This window comes from Panthera uncia, chromosome B4 (assembly GCF_023721935.1).
Source record: "Panthera uncia isolate 11264 chromosome B4, Puncia_PCG_1.0, whole genome shotgun sequence".
Taxonomy (NCBI): Eukaryota; Metazoa; Chordata; class Mammalia; order Carnivora; family Felidae; genus Panthera; species Panthera uncia.
The window spans coordinates 85,988,262-86,012,856 of record NC_064809.1 but is presented as its reverse complement, the minus strand read 5'-3'; the positions used below and the strand labels follow the sequence as shown (position 1 = coordinate 86,012,856).

Sequence of the window (24,595 nt, the reverse complement as noted above, 5' to 3'; positions counted from 1 at the left end):
AGTTATGAGTAAAGTATACCAGAATTCTTTCCTTAAGCAAAGCCTTTCCAACATTTATGATGGTCTTATTTCCGAGGAAGGCTGGACCCGTAACTTGAGATGGCCTGGCTTAGTACAGAGTTTATGGCTTTGGGAGATAGGCTCCATGGTCTCTGGAGCTCGCTCTGCCAAGACTCTGGAGCCTTGGGCAAATCTTGGACCTGGGTCTCTCATTTGTAAAATGCTTCCTTTGCCCCTTGCTGCCAACCTCTGTGTCTGGCGGGGAATGGACTTTGCTTTGCTTTTCAGAGTTTCTGGAAAAGACCAGTTCCATTAGAAATATTCCAGCGATGGCAACCTTTCATTTTAACCTTTATTTATTTTTGAGACAGAGCATGAACGGGGGAGGGGCAGAGAGAGAGGGAGACACAGAATCGGAAGCAGTCTCCAGGCTCTGAGCCATCAGCCCAGAGCCGGACGCGGGGCTCAAACTCACGCACCGCGAGATCGTGACCTGAGCTGAAGTCGGACGCTTAACCGACTGAGCCACCCAGGCGCCCCGCAACCTTTCATTTTAATCTCTAGCAGCCCTTAACTCTTTATGATTCTAACTTGATGACACATCAGGGTCATTTTCCTCCGCTGAATTTCCTTTACAATCCGGGATTTTTCCACTGGGGGCAGAGTGGGGTCAGCCACCATTTTCTCCTTTTAGTACTCATTGCTTTTATTAAGGCAAAGGAAATATTTTTCTATTCTGAGTGCTCTCTAGCACAGTAGCCACTAGCCACATGTGGCCATTTAAATTTATATTAGTTAAAATTAAATAAGATGAAAATTTTCTTTCCCAGGTCGCACTAGCCACATGTCAATTGCTCAGTAGCCGGATGTGGCTAGTGGCTCCTGAACTGAACAGTGCACAGATACGGAACATGGCCATCACCACAAAAAGTTGTACTGGATGACCCTGCAGTCTGGGTAACGTAAGAGCATGGGTCTAGCTGAGGTGGAGAACATACAAGGAGCGGTAACTGAACATCCCAATGGCAGAGAGTTTAAAAAAAAAAAAAAAAGACAGCTGAGCACAGACAGGGTAAGCAAGTGAAATGGCATGGCCACATTCTATGGCTTCTGGACTCACTCCTGTTAGCCTCTGAGTTGGCTGCGGTATGGGCGTCATTCCACTTTGTAGATGTTCAGAGGCATCAGTCACTGTGTTTAGGGACAACTCATCTCTAGCGGTCACTACTTGGCAAGCCTGTTGGTCAGCCAGAAGGAAGAACCATGTCCTTTGCCCTACCTCCCTTGCCCTGCCTTGCCCATTGCCTGCTGGACTGGTGCTTTTGTTTCTCTTCTCCTTTTACTTCTTGGGGAGTATTTCAGACCCTGAGGAGCTGATTAAAAAGCAACTTCACTTCCAACCCTTTGCATGCTGTTTGGGGTGAACTTTAATTCTCCATCTGCAGCCTGGAACCCAACTCAGGGATGAGAGCCACAGCACCACAGCATTGGGCTTCTAACCAATAGATAATCCAAACATTTTCTGGAGGGAAACTCACTGGAGGCAGCCTCAAGCATGGTCTGGAGCTACTGGGTCGAGTTTTACAACTATTGTAGATATGGCTTCTGTCTTATTCTTCACTGCTCTTTTCAGTGCCCTCTGACAACACATTCAGGCAGGCTGACAGCAAAGTGGAAAAGCAGATTGAGAAATGCCACAAAATGCTTTATGAAGCCAACTCCAGAGCTGCACCTGCATATAATATAAATTGATTTATTGAATCAAGCACAGAAGCCCTGTTACCAAAACCCCAGGCTTTATCCTCGGGAGGACCACCTATTAAAGCAGCCCCAACTGACAGTCCTCATTAGCTTTTCCACTGATCCCCAGGCAGTTTTTAAAGGGACGGTGTCCCTCTTTTGGGCCTGAATTTATATGTTGGCCATGCCTGTGAGTCTAATTAGCTTAGCATTATTAATCTTACTTGGAAAGCCTGCGTTTTCTGTAACAGCTTGACTCTTGAGTTTTAAAGAGTAATTGGAAATTTCAAACCCTGTCCTTTTCCCTCTTTTTGTTTTTAATTACTTTTAACCCAATCTTTGGAAACCTACCTGCAGGTGTCTCTTGACTAGCAAGCATCGTTGGAGCACCAAAGGGTTTCTCAGTCCCGTCTTGGTGCAAATCCTGACACTACTGTTGTGCCACAGATCTCACGGGGAGACTTTTTAAACCCACCAGAGAAATATCACATTTTAATTTTATAATTACTTCACAAGAAAGCAGGCCTTCCCCTAGTTAAACCTGGTATTAATTTCCTCCTAGCAACTTGTATTCTCATAACTTAATGATTATGGGCCACCTTGGCAGCAATGTGGAAATCTGACTTTGCAGAGGAAGGAGGGGCTTGAATTTCAGAGAATTTTAACCCTATAAATTGTCCAGGATGGTCATTGGCTGGGGCAGGGAATAGGCGCCTGGAAAGTCCTTGCGTTCCAAGTTCCGGTGCAGCCTAGAGCCAAAGTCCGAGTGGGTCAGCCTCACACGGGGAGTGGCCTTTCTCGGGGCTCCCAGAGCCAAGATGATGAATGGTTATTTGCCGTGTGCATGTTCTGCGTCTTTTCGGGATTTGCAGCTCTGGCTTCAGGAGCAGCAGGGAAGCAAGCCTGCCCTGCGGTGTGCAGCATATCTCCTGACAGTGATAAATGACTCCTTGTTCCCCACCCCCCTCCCCGCCTTTCTGCCCCTATGGCCAGAGGAAGCTATGAGGCATTTTACAAATGATTGGAAGCCAAGACAGGCATTGTCAGGCCACAGGAAGCGGAAAGGAAAGAGATGCCCAACTGGCTTGCTCCCTATTGATCATCCACACACACACACCTTTCTGCTCCCATGATAGGAGTAAATTTCTCGTTACTAAAGTGGCCAAAGTACTTCCAAGCTTTTCTTTCCCCCGAGACCCTTTGAACAGCCATAGCATGTCTATACCCACTGATAGGCTCCTAAGCAGAGTCTGGTCCCTGCTTTTCCCCGGTGACCATTGTCTGGGGCTATGCAGTACATGTGTGGTGGGGACTTAGCTCCAGGTCCTCTGGGGAAGCTTTACGATGTCAAATGCTTGCATAAATTCTGGTTAAAATAGCCAGTGTCCTTTTAACCAAGCCCCACCCCCAGGGCAGGGAGGCACGTGTCTTTATACTTAGCAAGCCTTTATTGTATACTTGCTGTATATTAGGCACTGAGCAGTAGTTACGAACAGGGATGTGGAGCCAGACTTTCTGACTGGGCCAGTCCCCAGGTGCAGCTTGGACATACATGTCACCTTGGTTTTCCCACATGTAAAGGGGGTTGATGATGGTACCTAATAATAGGACATCAAGAGCTAGTGTGGTCGTGTGCATTCAACAAAGTCTGGCATACAATAAGTGCTCTGTGTGCCCAATAATATAATCATCAGATATTATGGAGAGTGAGATGGTCGGCAAGGTCTGATCCTTGTCTCAGAAGGTTCACAATCCAATAGGTGTTGAGTTGCTGGTTTCTTGAGGTAATGGGAGGCAGTTTAGAGAAACAAGAGACTGAAGGAAGGTCAAGTGTGCTGGCTACTTCTACCTGGCAGGTCTGTCCCACAGCTGTTGTGCCGGATGATCACGAACAAGGGGGGGTGTTATCTGTGGGCAGAGGCTCCCTCAGTACAAGTAGGAATCCACTCTATCCCTGAGTGCTGACGGATAGGGTGTTTTGTTTGTTTGTAGGTCGTTTTGTTTGTTTGTTTTTATGGTTTTTTCTGGTCCATACATTGATTCTACTGTTGTTTTTTTGTTTTGTTTTTTTAGTCCTGGATGCTGGACTTTTTAAAGTGCCATTGCAGGGGCGCCTGGGTGGCGCAGTCGGTTAAGCGTCCGACTTCAGCCAGGTCACGATCTCGCGGTCTGTGAGTTCGAGCCCCGCGTCGGGCTCTGGGCTGATGGCTCGGAGCCTGGAGCCTGTTTCCGATTCTGTGTCTCCCTCTCTCTCTGCCCCTCCCCCGTTCATGCTCTGTCTCTCTCTGTCCCAAAAAAAAAAAAAAAAAACGTTGGGAAAAAAAAAATTAAAAAAAATAAAATAAAAAAAATAAAGTGCCATTGCAGCCCTCCTGAGCTGTACCGTACCCAAGGTGCTGGCATACCACGCCCCTCAGTAGCCCTCATGTAGGATCTTGTCACATAGGACTGTGTCACTTCATGGGGATGACCAGCTGACTAAGGGACTGGCTTTCTGGAAATTTATTGAACAACACCATTTTACCTATAAATCCATTAAATTCTCAAGAGTGTGGGAATTAGATCTTTTGGAATTGTGTATAAATAGAGCAAGACAGAATGTAGAACTTATTTATAAAAGGGGGGTTTAAAGAAACACTCGTGGCTGTGTTAGAGGCAGTGGTGGTTTTTAAGAGGGCGAACTGGGGCTGGGAAAGACTTAGTGGAGAAGGCTGTGTTTGAATCAACAGTCTGAAATAGGAGAGGAGTTTTAAGAGGGTTGAGGGACAAAGGGAAAGACCTTCTGTATGGAGGGCACAATACAAGTGGAAGCCCACAGCTAAAACAAGATGTGGGTTTTGGGAATATAGAGGCCAGAGGTAATATTCAGAATAGTTTCAATAGTCAGCATGGAAGAATAGGCTCCATGTGGGTCCTAGAAGCCCCTGCTGTGCCAGGCATTAACTTTTTTTTTTTTAAGTTTTATTTATTTATTTTGAGAGAAAGAGAGAGAGGGAGGGAGACTCCCAAGCAGGTTCCGTGCTGTCAGTGCAGAGCCCTACCTGGGACTCGATCTCAGGAACCATGAGATCATGACCTGAGCCAAAATCAAGAGTCAGATACTTAAAAATTGACCGAGCCACCCAGGTACCCTTTGCATTAACTCTTTATTTACCACACTGTGGAGATTCCAGGGGAGGGTCCAGAATACCAGACAAGGGCACCTGGGGGCTTGGGACAGTCATTATTTGCCAAGCAGTACAGAAGAGTTTCAACCTCTGTGTGTACTTATATTGGTATGTATCAGCTAGAGAACATTGCTGGTGGTGGCCTAACATAAGTGGCATGTAGAAGCGATCGAGAGGGTGCGGGGCAGTGGTGGTTAGTCCAGTAACCCAGCAATCTAGGTAAGTAGGTTCAGGTCAGCTCATGCGAAACTTTGAATGCGGTGCTAAGGGTGGCAAGAACTAACATCTTATTTTCTCAACCATAAGAGCTCTGCACCTCTGTAAAGTATGAAAATGACACACAGCACGGCAGAAATATGGAGCTGATGGTATATTTAGAAAGACATATGGTCCAATCCTCAGCCTATTTATAAGATCCTGTTTTTAAGGAAATTCCAGAGAAGTGAGTGCTACAACACTCCACCAAATTTCCAGGTACTTAACCACCCTGCCAAGGAAACATTTTCCTGTGCCCAGCCTATATTCCTCCAGTTACAAAATTTCACTCTCAAGCAGAGCTTGATGAAGTTTTTTCTTTTCCCTGCCACCCTTACCTGCACACAAGGTTTCATAACAGGGAGTCAGTGTTGCTGGCTTCAAGCTGACAGCTCCATGAAGGTGCTAACCCTCTGTGGCTCGGGGATGTCTTCATCAGATGCAGCTGAGGTGCTAATTTAAAGCCCCTAGGTTCTGGACTTAACCCAGGAATCCACATAGCAGAGTTGGGCAATGACCACTCCAAACTTTCAATGATTTCATCCTACTTCCATGTTCGTCTTACCTTTAGATAAGTAAATCAAAGACTTATTCAGGGCCAGGGTAAGGTTTGTCGGTCCCTTGCTCAAGAACCAAACATACATCTTTCTATAAGAACTAGAAATGCTGATAATACATTTGCTTTTTCACCTTGTTGCTCTGGTAAAAGCCATAATGCTCTACCAATTCTAGGTTTAGCTTCTATGAGGATTAAATCAGCTTTGTCGGTTACCCCGGTTAAATCAAATGCAATCCACCGTGCTCAGGAACTTAAAGGAGAGAGCACAGGTGATCTCTGTGTGATCTCTGGGGCATGATCAGTTTTGGCCATTCCTCATTCAGTGGCACGGGTGTTGTGTCGGGCACTGTAGATACAAAGCAGATTAAAACAATCTTCACCCTCATGGTGCTTATAGCCAAGTATAGGACAAACCCATACCAAAAGTGGAAGAGGATTATTTCCCCACAGCGAAGCTTTTTCATCTGGAATGATTATTAAAAACACTCCAGAATTCATGAGGTCTCAGAATCTCTATTTTTTTAAAACCTCTCAGGTGATTCCTGGACGTCCTTAAACATTGGCTTTGGGCAGCCCCAGATTCTTCTTGTAGTTATGAGCCGCAGCTTGCAGAAATGATTGGTTACAGAACCCTGGGCAGCCTGGACTCTTTACCAGATTTGTGACCCCTCACCCCTGGCTTTCTTCCTGCTGTTGTTCAGGAACTTCTTTGTCCACCTGTGTGGGCCAAGGAGCGTGTTCAGGAAGCGTCATGGACTGGACTGTCCGTGAAAAATGAAAGGTGATATCAAACGCTTTGATGCCTACAGGGGGTCAGAGTTGAGCCGATTCTTCTCCTCCCTTATTGATGTTATGGTCATAACTTGCATAGTCCAGGCCCCAGGCACAGTATAAATACTTAGAGTAGTTAGGAGATGGTGCTCCCAGGGCATCTAACTTCCTGGTTTCTCATTCCTCTTCAACCCAAGTAAATGATACTCCCTCCCCAGATTTGCCTAATCCTTTCAAATGGTCTTGGATCACCCTGTGAAAAACTGGGCATGTACGTGTGAGGGTTTAAAGAGTGCAACTTACTATCAGCAAAACAATTTGAAAGCCAGACCTCAGTGATCTTGAATATCCACCCTATTGGCAAGAGAAGAAAAAGCCTAAGAAGGTGGTATGTTTAAACTTCTAAACCTGGGGACTAGGCTTTTAGAAAATTTGTATGAAGGGCATCTGGCTGGCTCAGTTAGAAGAGCGTTTTGACTCTTGATCTTGAGCCCCCTTTTGGGTGTAGAGATTACTTAAAATGAATAAATAAAAACTTTTAAAAAATTGTATGATTTACCCTGATGATGAGGATTAGTAATTAAGCAATCTTGTTGGAAATCATGACATTTCATGGTATTTACATAGATTCATAGCTCCTCAAAGATGTCGGAGAACCGTGGCTGAGAGCACAGTGCACTTTGGGGTGAGCCTGGAAGCGAGCCTGACTTCTATTTCCTAGTGGTGTGACCTCCATTTTCTTACTTGGGTTAATGTTAATATCTGTCCCACAAAGTTGTTCTAAGAATTATATATGTTTTTGGACACCTGGGTGGCTCAGTCGACTAAGCGTCCAACTTCAGCTCAGGTCATGATCTCACAGTTCGTGTGTTTGAGCCCCGCGTCAGGCTCTGTGCGGACAGCTGCTTTGGATTCTGTGTCTTCCTGTCTGCCCCTACCCCGCTTGTGCACGCTCGCACTCTCTCTCTCTCCCCCTCAAAAATAAACAAACATTAAAAAAATTAAAAAGAAAAAGAATTACATGCTTTAAAAACCTAAGTGCTTTGAACAGTCCCCAGAAGAAAGCGAGCATACAGTGAGTGGGGGGTGTGTTGGAACTCTGTGAGTGTTACAGCTGAGGTGGCAGCATAGTTAACAGTTGTTGCCTGTACCATCCATTGTCTAAAACAGTGGGGCCACCTTGATACAGGAGCGTGCTGTGTTCTTCCCACTGGTAAAGATCAGCAGCCATTGCCCAGGCCTGTGCTTCTTATCTTAAGGCTTGAGTAATGTTAGGATCAACAGAAGATTCCAGAAGACTGGGTTTCAACTGAAGATTTTGGGGGTAGGGGAGGATATTTTTGTGTGTGGAAATAAATGTTATGTATATGATTATTATGCAAAAATTCTTGCTTTTTCGGATAAAGCAGAAGACTTGAAAAAGGTTTGATGCCTACTTTGAGATACTTGAGCTCTGCCCCAGGTGATATTACCAGTTCAAAGACACACGAATGGAAATACTGAAATGCTGTAGCATAGAGTGGAGTCCCAGTGCACAAAGGCCTTCCCCAAGGGGCACCGTAGAACTTGGTGCTCCTGTGTATAAATATCGATATGTCCAAAGAGAGAGAAGCTTTGTGAGTCAGGGCTACAAGATCAGCTCAAGGAACTGGCCTCTGCAGTAAAACCCTCTTTGTAGGGAACCATATATTTGCTGTTGTCTCCCCACCATTCCTGGCTATGGGGTCAATTTTGGTTATCTCCTGATTTGTATATATTGACTTGGTTTCATACAGTATAAAGGCCAATGTCAATGAAATTCATGTTTGTCGCAGAATAAACGGTCCCTGAGAAAGCAGAAATCATTCCATATTTGTGTGCTCATAAAATAAGGATCTGTGATTCATACCTGTGGGAGATCTAAATGTTATTGATTAGAATATGAAGCTCTCCTCACCACGTGCTAATGCACACCAAGTGGGTACTGAATCAAAAATAGCTTCAAAATCTGAAATCTCCCTAAAAGTCCTGCAGAATGTTTTATCCTGAAATATGATTGGTTCTGTTTTGCATACACATGTGACAAATTACATTTTCAAAAGACTGATTCAAAGCATTTTCTTTTGTGTGAATCCTTTTCCACTGCTAACCTTGGGCCCATGAGTTAAGGGATGGCCTTTATATTATTTAACTCCACATTCCCAGCACCTGTGCTAGTAAATATTTATGAATGGTTCTAGTAGAACCCATTGCTCTCATCTGGTCCAAACCTGAGCTCCTGATTTGGAGCTACTAGGATCAGGTTCTTTACCCAAATTTTCAACTGTGGATAGGGACCCGTTAGTTGGTTGTGAAAGCAATTTAGTGTATGGAGATGAACATTTTAAACAAATTAGCCGGTGTAGGGAGTAAAGGACATCTCAGTGTGTAGTACACGGTAAGGGTAAATATTGCTTTCCAAATGTGTTTGTGTATACACCGGGTTATCAGGATCTGCTCTAAGCCAGTGGACTCTCCCCAAGAACATGGGCCAGTGCAGTGAAAGCGAGCTCTGATGCCTCATGCTATCACCCACAGGCCCAGTTTAGGAAGAGGAGTCTTTAGGCCAAATTAGAAGAACGATTACCGCTCCCAGAACTCCAGGCAGGACCTGGTTCAGGCATGCTGGTGGTAAGAAGGGGCGAGGTATGCATTTTCCCAGGGCTTGTGGGTCAGCCCTGTTAATCGGAGGATTTCCTCAAGGGCATCCACAATGTCAGGGAACAGAGCTTGGGCCCCATTATGGAGAAAGGCTTTCTGGAGGGAGAGCCAGAAGGTTCTCCCTTTCATTTGTTTCTCTCAGAGACAGACATACACAAGTTAGGCAGCATTGCACCCCCAAATTATAACACCCGATACTAATCACACTTTGACAGCATACTGTTTGAGCCTGAATCCAGACTGTACGGTATTAGCACAAGAACATCAGCCTGTATACAGCTCAGGGCCTACAGGCCTCAAGTAATTTAAATGATGCTCTGAGGATCAAAGGAGAAAACAAGTTAGCATTTGTTTGTAGAGCTTTGGTCCCACAGGGAGCTTTCCCAGGAATCATGTAATCAAGATACCCCTCGACACTAACTCCTAGCAAAGAATCCAGGGACCCAAGGCATCAAAATATGACCCCATCCCCCAAATTTAGATTTACAAAGAACTAAAGCCTGCTATATAATGGCAAGCTGTGGCAGAAACGTTGGCTTTGCCTAGAAATATCTTAAAGGGTACTTCTAAACCCTCTAACTACCTGCTGGATGAGGGACTTTTCTCAGCCTCTTCCAACTCACCCTGGGGCCACAACGGCTGCCTCTCATCCTTATTCCAGAACTCTGGTTTGAGCCTGATATCATTAGCCTTAGCTCAGATTCCCCCTCCCTGTGACGGTTCAGTGACATTTTCCCAGCATATTAAGATTTGATCCAAAGACAAATTTAGGAAGTTTCTGGGGATTTCTTAACTATGAGTCTTTGAAACCAGGAAAAGAAAGGCCTCTTGAAAGAAGATATTAAAAAATAAGAGTAAGGTCTAATAAAATTCAAAATATTCTTGTGTTACTTTAAAGGAAACGCACGCACTTGTAGATTTTGGTGCAGTGAGGAGGGCCCTACCCGTTGAAGGGCCACCTCAAGGAGCAGAAAGCAGCCTCCATTTACTGCTCTGTGGCTTTGGGTTTGATGCCTGTGGAAATACAGATGGCTGGCAGGAAGAAGGAAGTATGACATGACTGCCAACTTTGTGTTGCTTTTTCCAGGAAGGTCTGGGCAGGGTGGGTACGGAGAAAGGCGAGGCAGGGGAGAGCCTCTGTGGATTCCGTGAATTGCTGAGTTGGGGTGGTGCCAAGCTCTTAAAAGCCATGAGTGGCATTTGGGCTGCAGTCATGCGTCTACTCCTGACCAGCCAGGTCCAGGTGGTGTTTCATCCCAGTCTCCTGGGATTCAAGCTGTGTTGAGATTTCGTGGTAGGAAGCAGGAGTGGGAACCAAAGACCTAGACACTTCTGCCCACCAGCCTCTATCCACACCTGCTCAGGCCCTATGCGGTGCGCCCCTGTCTGTCTAAGACCTGGTTTCTGCTATGAGCAAAATGAGACTTCCTGTGGCTTTTACCTTCCTCCCAGAAGGGGCACTCAGCTTCTAGCTGAGGGAGAATTCTCCTTTAATGCCTGTTTTAGACCAACCCAAAAGCTTCCCCTTCATATTATTAGCTCTGAGGTATCTTTTTGAGTCTTTGATTCTTCCCTTTAGAGTAGAAAAATGGACTTTCCTGACTAAAGTTGCACAGGTGCTGTCCTTCATGCTTCGATACCATTAGCAGCAATAGAAAAAGTATGAGTTGGGGTATCTTGGGCGTTTAGCAAGAAGCCATTTTCCTGCGGGGATGTGCTGTATTCTTGCCTGTGCTCACCAGTTATCTGTGCTCTACATCTGCAGTGAAAAAAGAATGGGGCTCCTAAGACCTTGATGGTCACAATTTGGTTAAATAGCACCTTATCCTTCCCAAAGGACTTGTCAGACATATTTGCATTTGATCCTTGAAGCTTCTCATGGGGAATCCAGCTGAAGAAGCATGTTCAGTGAGGTTGAGGGACTTTCCCAAGGTCACACAACTGGTTCGCTTGCGGACTGCGCTGTGACTTCAAAACCTCTGACTCCGGGCCTGATGTTCCACAGTATACCATAGCAGAGGAAAAGGAGAATGTAGGAAGAAAGCTTCCCAGGGGAGGACAGGCATCCTGGGCCACACTGAGAGGTCAACTATTAGAAGAATGTGACTCACTGGTGTGTGTCATTGGAATCATATGAGTGGTTCGTCGGCATTAGGCAGTCCTGGAGGGGTCACGTTCTTCTTAAATGACTTTGAAGTATCGCTGAGGGAATCAAGACTTAGGGACATGAGTGTCATTTCTCTCTGTCTTTCTAATTAGAAGTCCTGATTTGGGAAAGAAAGAAGATCACGGGAAGTGATCGAGGTAGACCATGCCACAGTGTGAACTTTGGGTTCCTGGCCTGTGGGTTAAGATGTCCAAATGGGGACTCTGGCTGGGAATGCAGGAATCTGGCAAAGACATAGAAGAACTTTCTTAGTGGGAGACTTGCCTTAAGTTATTCTGGGAGAAATATGTCTAGGTCACACTATGTACCCTAGAGAACCACATAATGAGAAAAACTACCATTCTGGAGGTAGAACTTGGGAATTACGAGGAGAAAGTAATAGGCAAGAAGATCATGGGTGCTATTTTTTTTTTATAACTTTGTTATTTACGAACATACTTTGGTAATAAAGGTGAACCTAAAATTTTAATGTAAAGAGGTAAAAAGAAGTCCAAGGTATCACTGATAGGAAGGACTCAGCCCTGAATTTCGGCCATAAAAAAGCGTACCATTAAAGCAAAATGAATGGGGGAAGCCAACACTTGGTTATGTCTTTGGATGGAAGCATGTGTGCTAAGGAGGAAGTACGAGCGTTCGTCCATCTGTTCATCCACTTAGCTGGTATCTACTTTACGTGCACAGTGTGCCTGCACAGTTGTCCACAGGAGGGAATAGCAGTGAATAAGACCAAAATGCCTGCCTTCATTGAGCTAATGTTCCAGGGCAGGGGTGGGGGGAGATGTAAACAAGTAAACAAACTTAATAGGTAGTTTCAAATTGTGTTATGTAAGCACCATGAAGAGCTGAAGCCTGGTCAGCTGGAGCACTCAGAGAAGGCTGGGAGGACCTGGGGGAAGAATGGCCCAGGCACAGGGGACAGCAAGGCCCCCTCCCCACCCCCCATGGCATGTCCTAGAGCCAGCCAGAGAGCTGGCATGAGGAGAGCACAGTGGCGTGATAACAGATGTCAGAGCGGCGTGCAAAGATCAGATCACACGGGGCCTTGTCGTTGGGTTATGTTTTGTATGGAAAGCCAATGGGGAATTTTAAGCTGAGGAGTGAGGACTGTCCGTGAAAAAAGAGAAGTGGTTGTGGGAGACTGGCTAGCAGGCTGCTCGGCCGGTCTGTAAATATAAGCAAACCTCTCTCTCTCTCTCTCTCAAAAAAAAAAAAAAATCACAAAACTGACCCTGAGACGAGATGTGTTCACCCTGGAGGAGTCCTGTAGTTGCTACTCGTCAGAAGGGTGAGAGGACACCAGTGCGCCTGTACAGGGACCTCTTGAGTTCAGATGTTCAGAGAATGCACAGAGCAGCGCCCAGCCAGCTAAAACCAGAGGCAGGCGAGGGACGTGCCTGTGGGTGAGGCATCAGCTGCAAACTGCACCCCTGAGACCCGGGAAGCAGTCCGGGAGAGCAAGAGAGCGCTTTGTTTTTTGTTTTGTAAATCTGTGTAGAACAGAGTAAAGCCGCTGCCTGAGGTACATGGCATTCATTGATTTGCTCACTTCGTCAGCTATTTGCTGGGCACTCGTTATGCATCGGGCACTCTCTCCAATACCAGGGATGCCACATGTGGTGAGATGAACACCTCTGTCCTCACAGAACTTAATGGGGGAAGGGGGTGCAGGGGAGCAGTAGAGAAAAGAAACCTCAGGAAGTAAAATACTTTTAAGTGTTAGATGGGGGTGGATGGCAAGAACAAAAATAAAACAGAGAAGGGGAATAAGAAAATTGGGGGAGGGGAGCAATGTTAAAGAAGGTCATTTCATTACTTGGCTTTTATTTAGAGTATGATGGGTAAATCATTGGGGGGTTTGAGCAGGGTAATGACGCTATCTGACATTTTAAAATAATTACTCTGGGTGCTCTGAGAATAGAGATAAAGGACAAAACTGAGCGGTTTTTCAGCACCTTCGCCGCCATCACCCTGATCCTGGCACCGTCTGCTCTTACCTAGATAATTGCAGGGAGGTCTGGTGAGGGGATTGCAATTGCGTGGCCAAGAGAAGGTACTGGACCTGTTTGTTGGAAAGGGAGAGGTGACAGTATTTGGCAGAATGTCAACAGACAAAGCCCTCAATTCATTGCTGTTGTATTTGCCTCTTACTAGAAGATCAGGTGGGGGAGGAATTCTAGGCTGCCAGCAAGGAAAGCAGTCAAAAGGTGGAGGGTCATTAGAGTGATGGAACCATGGATGCGAAGTGGCCTGAGAGCCCCAGCGAGAGAGGAGAGATAGCTCACAGTGGGAGTCTCTGAGGAAAGATGTCCTTGGTGCTGCGGAGCCTTAAGGAAGATCATCAGGAAGTAGGTTGGGAGTTATGAAGCCAGGATTCCAGAAGCATCATTCACACATGTAAAATTACTGAGCATAACAGCAGGGGAAAGAGTGGGAAGCCACCTGTGAACCTAGGGGGGAGTCATCAGGGAGGATGGGAGAGCATCCTGACGGCGAGGCTGGGGGTGTGTGAGCAGGTGGAGGGGCTGACTCAGTGGCAGCAGGCCTCGGTCTGGAAGGGTGAGTGAGGTGGGAGTAGTCACTGCCTCCCTCTTACCTTAGGAGTCACGGGGCATTGAAATACACCAATGGCGGGGCGCCTGGGTGCCTCAGTCGGTTAAGCGTCCGACTTTTGCTTTTGGCTCGGGTCCTGATCTCAAGGTTCGTGAGATCAAGCCCCGTGTCAGGCTCAGTGCTGATAGCGCTGATCCTGCTTGGAGTTCTCTCCCTGTCTCTGCCCCTCCCCCACTCTCTCGCTCGCTTGCACTCTCCCTCTCTCAAAATAAGTTAACATTAAAAAAAAGAAAAGATGGGGCGCCTGGGTGGCTTAGTCGGTTAAGCGTCCGACTTCGGCTCAGGTCATGATCTCACAGTCTGTGGGTTCGAGCCCCGCATCAGGCTCTGTGCTGACAGCTCAGAGCCTGGAGCCTGCTTCGGATTCTGTGTCTCCCTCTCTCTCTGCCCCTCCCCTGCTCATGCTCTGTCTCTCTCTGTCGCAAAAATAAATTAAAAAAATAAATTAAAAAAATAAATAAATAAATAAAAATAATAAAAAAAAGAAAAGAAAAAGAAATACACCAGTGGCTGACTGGATGGTTTAAGAAAGAACTTCCCAGGGCTGCTCTCCAATGGAATGGGCTGATGCTGCCTGTTGCACTGCTCCCAGGTAGTGACTGTCCAGAGCAGTCAATTCCATGACAGAGACTGGGGACCAGTATGAGGTATATTATTATAGCAGGGACTCCTGCACTTGAGGTATAGCCGACTCAGTAGTGCTTTTCTTTCCAGTAGGTCTGGACCCGTGGTGCCTTGTCTTTTCAGCTTTGCCAAATCAACATTGCAGAGGAAACCATTACTTAAAAAAAAAAAAGTTTAATGGAAACTTCTTTGCTTAATGAAACTTGCCTCCGCTTAGGGAAAGCCCTTTAATTCAGCCCTTTTTAAGCCTTGATTTTTTTTCTCTTCTTTCTGTCAATTGGCCTCATAAATATTCATTAAGGACTGACTCAAAATAAGAGTTACTCTGAAAATCTTTCCTAAGCCTTTCAGTTTTGCTTTCTTGTAACAAGTAATTATTTGAATATCATCTCTGGCCAGTTATATTATGGTAGAAACTAGTGAGTAGTTGGTATTTGGAATCTTTAAATTTAATCAGGATTTGAGAAATCATGGGATCTGATAAGAAGGAATAGAAATTTTCTTAAAATTTTTTTTTAATTTATTTCTTTTTGAGAGAGGGAAGGGGCAGAGAGAGATGCTGATAGCAGCAAGCCAGATGTGGGGCTCGAAGTCACAAACCGTGAGATCGTGACCTGAGCTGAAGTCAGACACTCAACCGACTAAGCCACCCAAGAGCCCCATTATAGACATTTTTTTTAATGTTTGTTTATTTTGAGAGAGAGAAAGAGCACCAGCAGAAGCGGGGCAGAGAGAGAGGGAGAGACAGAATCCCAAGTAGTCAGCACAGAGCCTGACCCAGGGCTCGATCCCAGGAACTCAGATCATGACCTAAGCTGAAACCCAACAGTCCCAACACTTAACCGTCTGAGCCACCCATTTTCTATTAATTTCTATTTCTATTTCTGGACGTTATCTATTTATTGTATGTCCCAAGTAACTCCCTTTCTTGGAGCTCAAACTTCAAACCATTGTCCTTATCTTGTGTCCCCCAGCTGAGAAGGGCAGAAGCCAGGGCTGAGCTGGAAATACAGAGTCTACAGCCTGGACCATGAAGTACCATGCAATATGAATAGCAAACAGGGCTTACAAATGGGTAGGAACAGGAGTGGCCCCCTTCAACTCCAGACACATGTTTGAGGGAGGCCTGCTGTCCGCGGGAGAGGCCTCTGCCAGGCTCTTCAGCCATAGTAAAATGCCTGCTAAGTAGTGGCGGGTCTGAGGACACAGCCTGGTGCTTCCCTGGCTTCCCACTGGCTTCCCTGTGGACCGTGTAGTGAAACAGCCACCAGTTTTGTCCCCACATGGGCACCTTTTGTTCTTTTGCCTCTTTTCCCCTTGTGCCAAAAAGACCTTTTCTTCAACCAATGCCTGCTTTTCTCCCACTGACAGGCAGATAATAATGGTCTCATCTCAGATTTTTCAGCTAGAATGAGAAATCCCCAGAGCTGAGCCCTGAAGCCCCCTTTTTTTGGTGTGTTTTCCGGGGATGTTAGAGGCTAGCTTTAGGCCACTAAGATGGTCTGTGATCCTGGGAAAGTCACTTAACCTTTCTGAGCCTCAGTCCCCTCGAATAGGACATTGCAGAACCTAGGAGACATTTGAGATGTAGCACCAAGCCCAGTGTGGGGCAGGTGTTTGGTAAGTCATAGCAGCTGTCATGATTGTTGGCGATCACTAATTTATACAGACTTTAATCAAGCTGCCAGTCTGGACTCTTGTTTTGTTCTTTATTATACCAGACTTTCACTGTGAAAAAGAAAGTCCGCCTACCCGTATATGATGACCTGTGCTTAGGACCCAGAAAGGTTGAGGGGGTGAGGGTGTTGTACTTCTTTATTGGTAGTTATTTACCCTTGTCATTTGTTGGTGACAGCAGGGGAGAGGGCTCTCACATGATTGAAAACCAGTAATGGCAGGAACAGAATAAGGCTTTTTGAAAGTTTCGTTTCTAGTTTTAGTATTTTTGTTGTTTTCAAAGATGAAAATAGAGCAACTAAAATATTAGAATTTGCACTTGACCCTGTGGGTGACACCTCCAAGGTTAGTGTTTGTCTTTCGGAGCTGTGGTAACACAGACTTCATGCTCCTGAAGGTCTCTGCCCTGAGAGGATTTGATTGCCTGGGCTTTCGGGGGATCTGAGAACAGCTCTGTGGCTGCCTTTTCAAGCCTGTTAAGAGTGCTCTTAGCCTATCTGTACTGAACTCTAAGTAATTTCCAGTCACTGGGGCTGGAGCTGCTGCCTTCTGCCTCCCATTTAATCTCTGACTCCTGGATCTTGGTCTCCAGGCCCCAGTCCCTCTCCTGGCCTCGTCCCCAAGCCCTGCTCACGCCCACTTTAGAGCCTCTCCCAGGCCATTTCCCTCCTGTCCCTTGAGCCATACATCATCTTTAGAGTCAAGCTAGTTGCTCAACTGATTTTGAATATGAGCAATGACACTTGGTCTATAGTGGTGGTTCTCAACTTTGGCTACACAATAGAATCACCTGGGAGCTTAAAAACAAACAAACAAAAAAATCCAATGACTGGCTCTCATCCCCAGAGGTCAGATTTAATTGCTCTGAGCGGTGACATGGGCATCTGGATTTAAAAAAAAAAAAAAAAAAAAATTTTTTTTTAATCTTTATTTTTGAGACAGAGAGAGACAGTACAACTGGGGGAGGAACAGAGAGAGAGGGAGACATAGAATCCGAAGCAGGTTCCAGGCTCCGAGCTGTCAGCACAGAGCCCAATGCAGGGGTTGAACTCACAAACCACGAGTTCTTGACCTGAGCCAAAGTTGCTTAACTGACTGAGCCACCCAGGCGCCCCATGGGCATCTGAACTTTTTAAAGCCCTCCCAGGTGATTCCGTGTACAGCCAGGGTTGAGAACCACTGGGCTAAGAACTCATTCAGTCCCCAAGCTGAGTGTATTCTAATAATAGCTCTATTTGCTCCCCAAGTGACTTGTATACCACAGCGTTTTAAATAGTTCATGTGAGTATAAAAACATCAGAGTAGTTGTTTCTACCTCGTGTTAATTTGATAGATTTGGGGAAAGGATATAGTATGGTTTTTTTTGAAAATTGAATTCCTAGAGTACCTCTGGGCTCACATGATGGCTGTACCAGCAACTGGCATGTGCCGGGCACCGTGCTGAATACTTCGTGATCTCAGCACGGTCATTAGCCCATGTTCATCTTCAACCCCACCAGTAAGTTTCAGTTTCCCCCTCTCTGATTAATGAGGATCCTGAAATCCAGAGAGGCTCACTCGCTCGCTCAGGGCTGAACAGGAAGCCCAGGCACATCTGGTGCCAAAGCTTCACTGGTCCCTTGGGAAGGAGCACCTTACCTAAATAACTTCCCTGGAAATAAAGGTGTCCCAGCATTAGCTTTGGGGTTGAACTCTTTTTGAATTGGATTGCATTCGTTTGTGTATCAAGAGCTTCCATAAATTTGATTGCATGCTCACTCCCAAGTTGCCTGTATACATCCAAGATTAGGAGCCCATTTCACAAATTAGTTTTCTTTGTGCACTCAGCAGACATTACTTCCGAGAAGCGTCTTGTTTCTAGCACCTAGCCTAATAGAAGCTACCCGGTTTTTACTTAGTGTAATACTAATACTTCTTGGAGGTAGTGCTCTCCCCATTTTGCAGAAAGGGGAGCTGGGGTACCAACTATTAGTTATCTACGAAGTATTAGTAATAGCTACCACTAAATGAGTACTTCCCAAGTGCCAGGCTCTGTGCTCAGCTCGTTACATCCTCTGTGATGATCCTCATTTTACAGATAAGGAAACTGAGACCAAAAAAGGTGGAGCTACTTGCCCAAAGTGGCATAGTTAGTAATCAAGTGCCACATTCCTTTGCTTTTTGTTTTCTAACTTCTTATGAGCAAAATTGCAAGACACAGACTTCATTTTCTCTCCTGGGTTAGCCTGGCCAGCCTCTGCTGTGTATGTAATGGCATTTGGACAACCATGTCTGGAATAAACCACTGAAGCATAAACTGGCTTTTCTTTCCGTGTGTCGAATGGCCATTTAATAGCTATTGTGAAACAAAGAATTTTCTGCCAACCTTGAATATCACACAGAGGTCAAACAGGCTCTAAATATTCCTTCTCCAGCCATCCCAATACGAGGCTGCTTTGGTATAAACAACCCCTGAAGGTCAGAACCAGCTCCTGGAGCAGTTTCACACTCCATCTGCCTCTGAGCTCTGCTGTTTTCCAGCTCTGGGTTAAGGACAAGACCCTTGTCACTGCTGCTGGGGCTTCACTATCGTACAGGCACGAAACACCCAGGACAGAAACCCACCTCCCCTTCTTGCCGATTACAAATATACCACCTTATCCTCTCCCTCTGCAAGTAAACACACACTTGATATCTTCTGATTTGTTAATTACATGCACAAACGTGCACTTCCGTAAGAAGAAGTCCAGGCACAAAGAGGTTGGCAGTGCGGTGAGTGATGGAAGGAGTGTCAGGGAGAATGAAGTACCCGGTCGCCTGTGTCAGGGCAGCGGGTCACTGAGTGCAAACCTTTTTTTGTAAATGTTGTTTATCCCCCTACAGGGCATACAAAACCATTGAGGATGATGACCTGAAGTTTCCCCTTATATATGGAGAAGGCAAGAAGGTAGGCATGTGCACTTCCCCCGGACTGAGAGAGCAAGGCTCTGTCTCTGCACAGCCCGTGGCAGTCTCTGTGTTCCACTCAGCAGCCTGTGATTTTATGGCCTTGACAGCTTGGAAGAATATCGCCTTCCATCATCCTGCAGGCCTCCTGTCTCAAGGGTCTCCAAGGAGTGGCAGGGCTGGGGGAGGGGGAGGGGGAGGGGAGCGGGGAGCACAAGGGACCGAAGTCACTTTTGTGAAGATAACACTCTCCTTCTCACATCTCTTTTCCATAACGTCTTACGGTGTTTAAACATGACCACATCCACAAACGTTATCTCTTTGTATTTCTGACACCAAGCCACGAGGCAGGCAGAGCCGGCGGTAGAATATCCATTTGGGAGCAGAAGCAGCTGAGGGTCTGAGGTGCAAGCCGCTCAGGCAGCCACACAGCCAGCCAGGGGTGGTAGGACACGTGGAGCCATGGTCGTCTACCTGCTTCTAGAGCTCTCCCATGCCACCGTGGGAGTTCAGACTCTGCAAGGCTGCTGCTCCACTTGCCTCAGGCAAGGGGACCCAAAGCTTCACTTTGATGGAGCTCGGGGACCAGAGCCCAGGCTGAGCTAGCAAGGAGTGTTTGCCACGCGCTCCCAGGGCCCCGGTCGGAACCACACCCTCAGCAGCAGGCACACTGTGGAGAAGGAACGCTGTCCGCCTTGGTCCGTGAGTAGAGCGAGGCTGGAGGAGGTGGCCATCCTGGACTGGGGATGAGGAAGCTTTGAACTGGTTTCCCAGTGAGAACAAACCACTTCTGAGGCACTGCCTTCTTCCTCTGAGCACGAATACACTTCACCTCTGTGCTGAGAGCTCCAGTTAGACGTGAAAAATGGTTCACATTAAAAAGAAACTTCCACTGAATTTTTCCAGTATTCGATAGGATTTTTTTTTTTTTTTGAGGATGAAGTGACTCCTCATAAAAACCGAAGGATGCCTTCACAGGCAGGTGTGGGCATATGTGCCTGTGTGTGCACGGGCATCCAGCCACACACGTGTGAGAGAGCACGCAGGTTTTTGTTTGCGGCTCAGGGTAGGAATGATGTCAGTACAAGGAGACATTTCATGGAGGGGAGTGAAACATGAACATCGATTCGTACAGGGACGAGTTTTCAAACGAACTTTCCCTGTTCATGGAAATGGACCACCTTCCACCTCACCATCCCTGGTTGAGAATCACGACAGGAAAGGATTCTGTCCCTGATAGTGTGCACCTTTCAGTAGGATTGGTACGGTGAATGCACATCTCTCAGCCCAGTGACCTGTGCCTGCAGCTACGGCTCTTTGTGGGGCTGAGATTCTCAGTATGACCCTGCTACACCCAGTGAGTTCCAGGAAGCTGAGAGCCACCTCCTAGTATCTTTGTATCCCTAGTATCTGCCCAGCCCGGTACCTGACAATGAATGCATCAGTATTGAATAAAGTTGTCAGTTACATACAGTATACTGGCCTCCATACCAAAGGACAATGGACTAATGTGTTCTTAGAAGATAATCAGAATAAGATTTAAGTGAGCAGGGGCTTTCCCCCTTAAGCCGATGTTCCTTTCACCAGGACATCATGTTCCTGAAGCATTTCAGTTAATTAGGGCTTGACAGCTCTGTGATAGGCAGCTGGCAAGTTCTGTCATTGTACCTGATGGCCTATTTAAAAGCTGCTGTAGCTCCATTCTGTCCCAGACTTGCTCCATAGTAAAGCAGCACAAGATCCCTGTCAGCGGACTCTTGAGAAATCTTTGCAGCTGTAACCTGTCAGTTCCATCTAGATCCTTTGCAGGGGTTTTGTCTTTCCCGTCTGCATACACCTACCCAAAAGCTCCAGAATACTTTCACTGCCGTAACTTTTCATTTTATTTCTGCCAATGCTTTTAAAGATTTGTGTGGGTAACACCTACATGCTTTGTAAACAAGTTCAGTAACTAGCAGAAACATCAGATTTCTTTAGACTAAAACGCCCACCTGTGCTTTTGCAGCCAGAGAAGCTGCCATTGCAGTGGGGAGAGTGGAGGGGCCTCAAGGGACTCTGAATTTTCGAATTCAGGATTGAACACTTCTTAGCTAGGAGGGAGCCAGCCGATCCAGCTCCCCAGCGGGGCAGAGAGTTTCTTCTGCAGCCCACCTGACCAGAGGACCCCAGGCTTCACATCACGTGTCTGCATTTTACCCCCTCTGATTTGTGCCTTTAAAAAAATAAATCATGCTTTCATTTCCACTTAAACCTGCCCATCTACTGATCCAAAACCTCCAAAATCCATAGCCTTTTTGGGAAGACAGGATGAAGATGATGGCAATATAGTAGATTGTAATGTTTCTTAGCGTTTGTACGTTAATCTCATTACCCAGACAGTAGAGTGAGGATTCACGCCCAGGTCTCCCCATGAAACGACACTGAATATATTATTGACGATCCAAGCATTAGGCCATTGGCCTCCGTTCTACCGAGAATGACTTTCATTCCATCCCTCTGTTTGCCCATCCCAATGCTGCCCATCCTTCTGCTCAAAAATGTAGTGCCACCACCTCCAGGAAACCTTCTCAGCAGAATTTTTACTTCCTCTGAATTCATATAACCCATGGCTTATGTGTCTTTCAGCCCTTGGCCATATTTTACATATTATTAGACACGCACCTCTTATCTCCCTTTGCAAGGTCCTTTATAGTAGGTACAAGTCCTTAGACATCTGTGCCCCACAGCATGGTGTCTGTACATAGTAGGTGCTCAGGAAATGTTTGGGTAGATCAGATCTGTGGCATCCCAGGAGATAAAAGGCTGACTGTGCAGCCATTAGTAAAATAGTATTATTTCCTTAAAGCATTCAGAAAACTGTTCATTTATTATTCGGAAAGCACAGGTGATGAGGTCTCAACCCTGAGGTCTCTTTGTACTTATAAGAAGGTGACATTTTGTTCCTCTCCACCCAGAGGGACTTGGTTGGGGATGTTATGCAGGACAGGTGACAGAGCTGCAAAGCGTTTCTTTTCTGTACCATAAAGCATAATATATGAGCTTGGGCGGCGGTGGGGGGTGGGGGTGGGGCGGTGAGCTGCCTCTGTTTTTTTTTGTTGTTGTTTTTTTTTTTAATCTTTTACTAGTGCCTGTCAGGGACTAGAGACATGGCAGATATACTTGTAGGGTGGGTGTATCCCAGACAGACGGATGGATGGACGGATCGTGTTGGATTTGATTTGAGCTGATTTCAGGGGCTGTAGACATCCCACGTGTATTGATTTAGTTTACTGGCTGCCCTTCCAGCCTCTACAAAAGAAAGCCAAAAAGAGACAGCAGCAACCCATTAAACTTAAGATAATCAGTAGAAAAACCACTCCTTAAGTACATAAGTGACCTTGGCGAGCCCTTCTTTGGAAACAGCTACCCACATTAAGTTAGGAGCAGGAGGCCTGGAGAGGGACAGAATGAACTGGAAAATTAATGCATCTCTCTTGGCGTGTGGCAGCCACATTATGACAGGAATGCTTTCTCTGTATGAGCGTTTCTGATGACCCTCTGCTTATACTCCTAGGCCCGAGTAATGGCAACTATTGGAGTGACCAGGGGACTTGGGGACCATGACCTGAAGGTGCATGACTCCAACATCTACATAAAACCATTCCTGTCTTCAGCTCCAGAGGTACTACATGGGGTTTTTGTTTCTATTTTGTGCAAATATTTTCTACATGATTCCTCCCATGACTTGCACCCCATACCCAGACAGTAGCCACCTTTCGTCACATGTGCTTCTGCAGTGTTTCTTTGTCCCACTCCATCCTCCCTCTGACTGTCCTGCTTCATACCCTCCTCACTTCCTGCCCAGGTGGTTGTTGCATAGCCACCGAGTGGCATTTCCTGCCTCCTCGATCCATCCCACATATTGTCGTCAGGCCAAGTTTCCTAAACAGGCATTCTGACCCGTTTGCTCAGAAACTATATCCTGGGGCTATGAGAATGAAGCCCAGACTCCGATGGTTGGCACTCAAGGCTTATTATAATTTGTCTGACTTTCTAGACCAAAAATTTGATCTTTGTTCCCCCCCAAACTTGCCAGAAAGAACTTGCTGTGTCCTTCCTGCACATGGCCTTCAGTTTCCCACAGTTGCTTAAACTATTCCTTCTGACTAGAATGTCTTTCCTCCCGTCTGCAAACATCCAAATTCTTTTTTTCTCTAGGGTTTGACACATGCTTCTCCTGTGGAGACTTCCTGATTTCTCCCTCCCCCATCCAGAAATAATGTCTCTCTCTATACTGAGACACGTAAAGCAGCTACCTTTTAAGACATTTCCACTCTCTGCTTTTATATCATACTTGTTCACATATATACTTTATCCCCTCATAGATTTTAATTGCCTGCAGAACTTGTATCATTCAGCTGATGTTTAGAGAAGTTAACTGAAAAACAGGTTGTCATATCTTTGGTTAAAAGATTTTTTTTTCCGGGACGCCTGGATGACTCAGTCAGTTAAGCATCCGACTTGGGCTCAGGTCATGATTTCGTGGTTTGTGAGTTCGAGCCCCACATCGGGCTCTGTGCTGACGGCTCAGAGCCTGGAGCCTGCAGCCTGCTTCAGATTCTGTGTCTCCCTTTCTTTCTGCCCCTCCCTTGCTCACACTCTGTGTGTGTGTGTGTGTGTGTGTGTGTGTGTGTGTGTGTGTGTGTGTCTCAAAAATAAATAAACATTGAAAAAAAAATTTTTTCCCCTCACCTGAAACTGTTAAAAAAAACAACCCAAAAAACCAACAACACATTTTTCTTATGATATGGGAAACATCCAGTTTTGTTTCAGGGTATATCTTTAGAAAGCATTTTGCTTTTTTAAGTTACAGAGAAATCTAAGTAATAGTAGGTTAAGGCTCTGTTCTTTTCACATAACAAGGAGGCTGGAGTTTGGTGGCTGCTACTGTTTGGTGCATCACCTCCAACGTGCCAGGGCGGGCATCTCTGCTTCTCTGACTTTTCCTTCATGGTTGCGAGATGGTGAATGCGAGCTGCAAGCAGCTTTGAGCATAACATCTTCAGGCGAGGCAGGAAGAGAGGGGGCAGGCGGCCTGTCTGTCTTCACTTGTATCTCGTTGGCCAGAACTGTGTCACATGACCTCCCCTTGCTGCAAGGAAGGTTGAAGGAGAGAGCTTTGACTTTTCCAAGGGTTACAATAAAGGAGAGCCAGGGAGAGGTGAGTCGGGGACCAGTGGTGTTCGCATTCTGTGCAGTTACCTGTTAAAGCAACGCCTTGCATCAGAAATGCCCAGAATGTTTAGATATGGCTCCATCTGCATGTTCTTCCCAAGGGTAGGTGTTGTTTTACTTTTTAATTTTTTTAATGTTTATTTATTTGAGAGTGGAGGCTGGGGGGGGGGGGGGGGGAGGGAGGGGGGGGGGGAGGGAGGGGGGGGG

General features: G+C 46.1%; 1 protein-coding gene across 2 annotated transcripts in view; it reads left to right on the top strand.

The window, feature by feature from the left end:
* PPM1H (protein phosphatase, Mg2+/Mn2+ dependent 1H) overlaps positions 1–24,595 on the top strand; it is a 254,727-nt gene that overhangs the window by 194,063 nt on the left and 36,069 nt on the right. For both annotated transcript variants that reach the window (XM_049625892.1, XM_049625891.1), the window contains exons 7-8: positions 19,112–19,175; positions 22,728–22,835. In XM_049625892.1, coding sequence (XP_049481849.1) covers positions 19,112–19,175; positions 22,728–22,835 — 172 coding nt within the window. The remainder of the gene's footprint in view (positions 1–19,111; positions 19,176–22,727; positions 22,836–24,595) is intronic.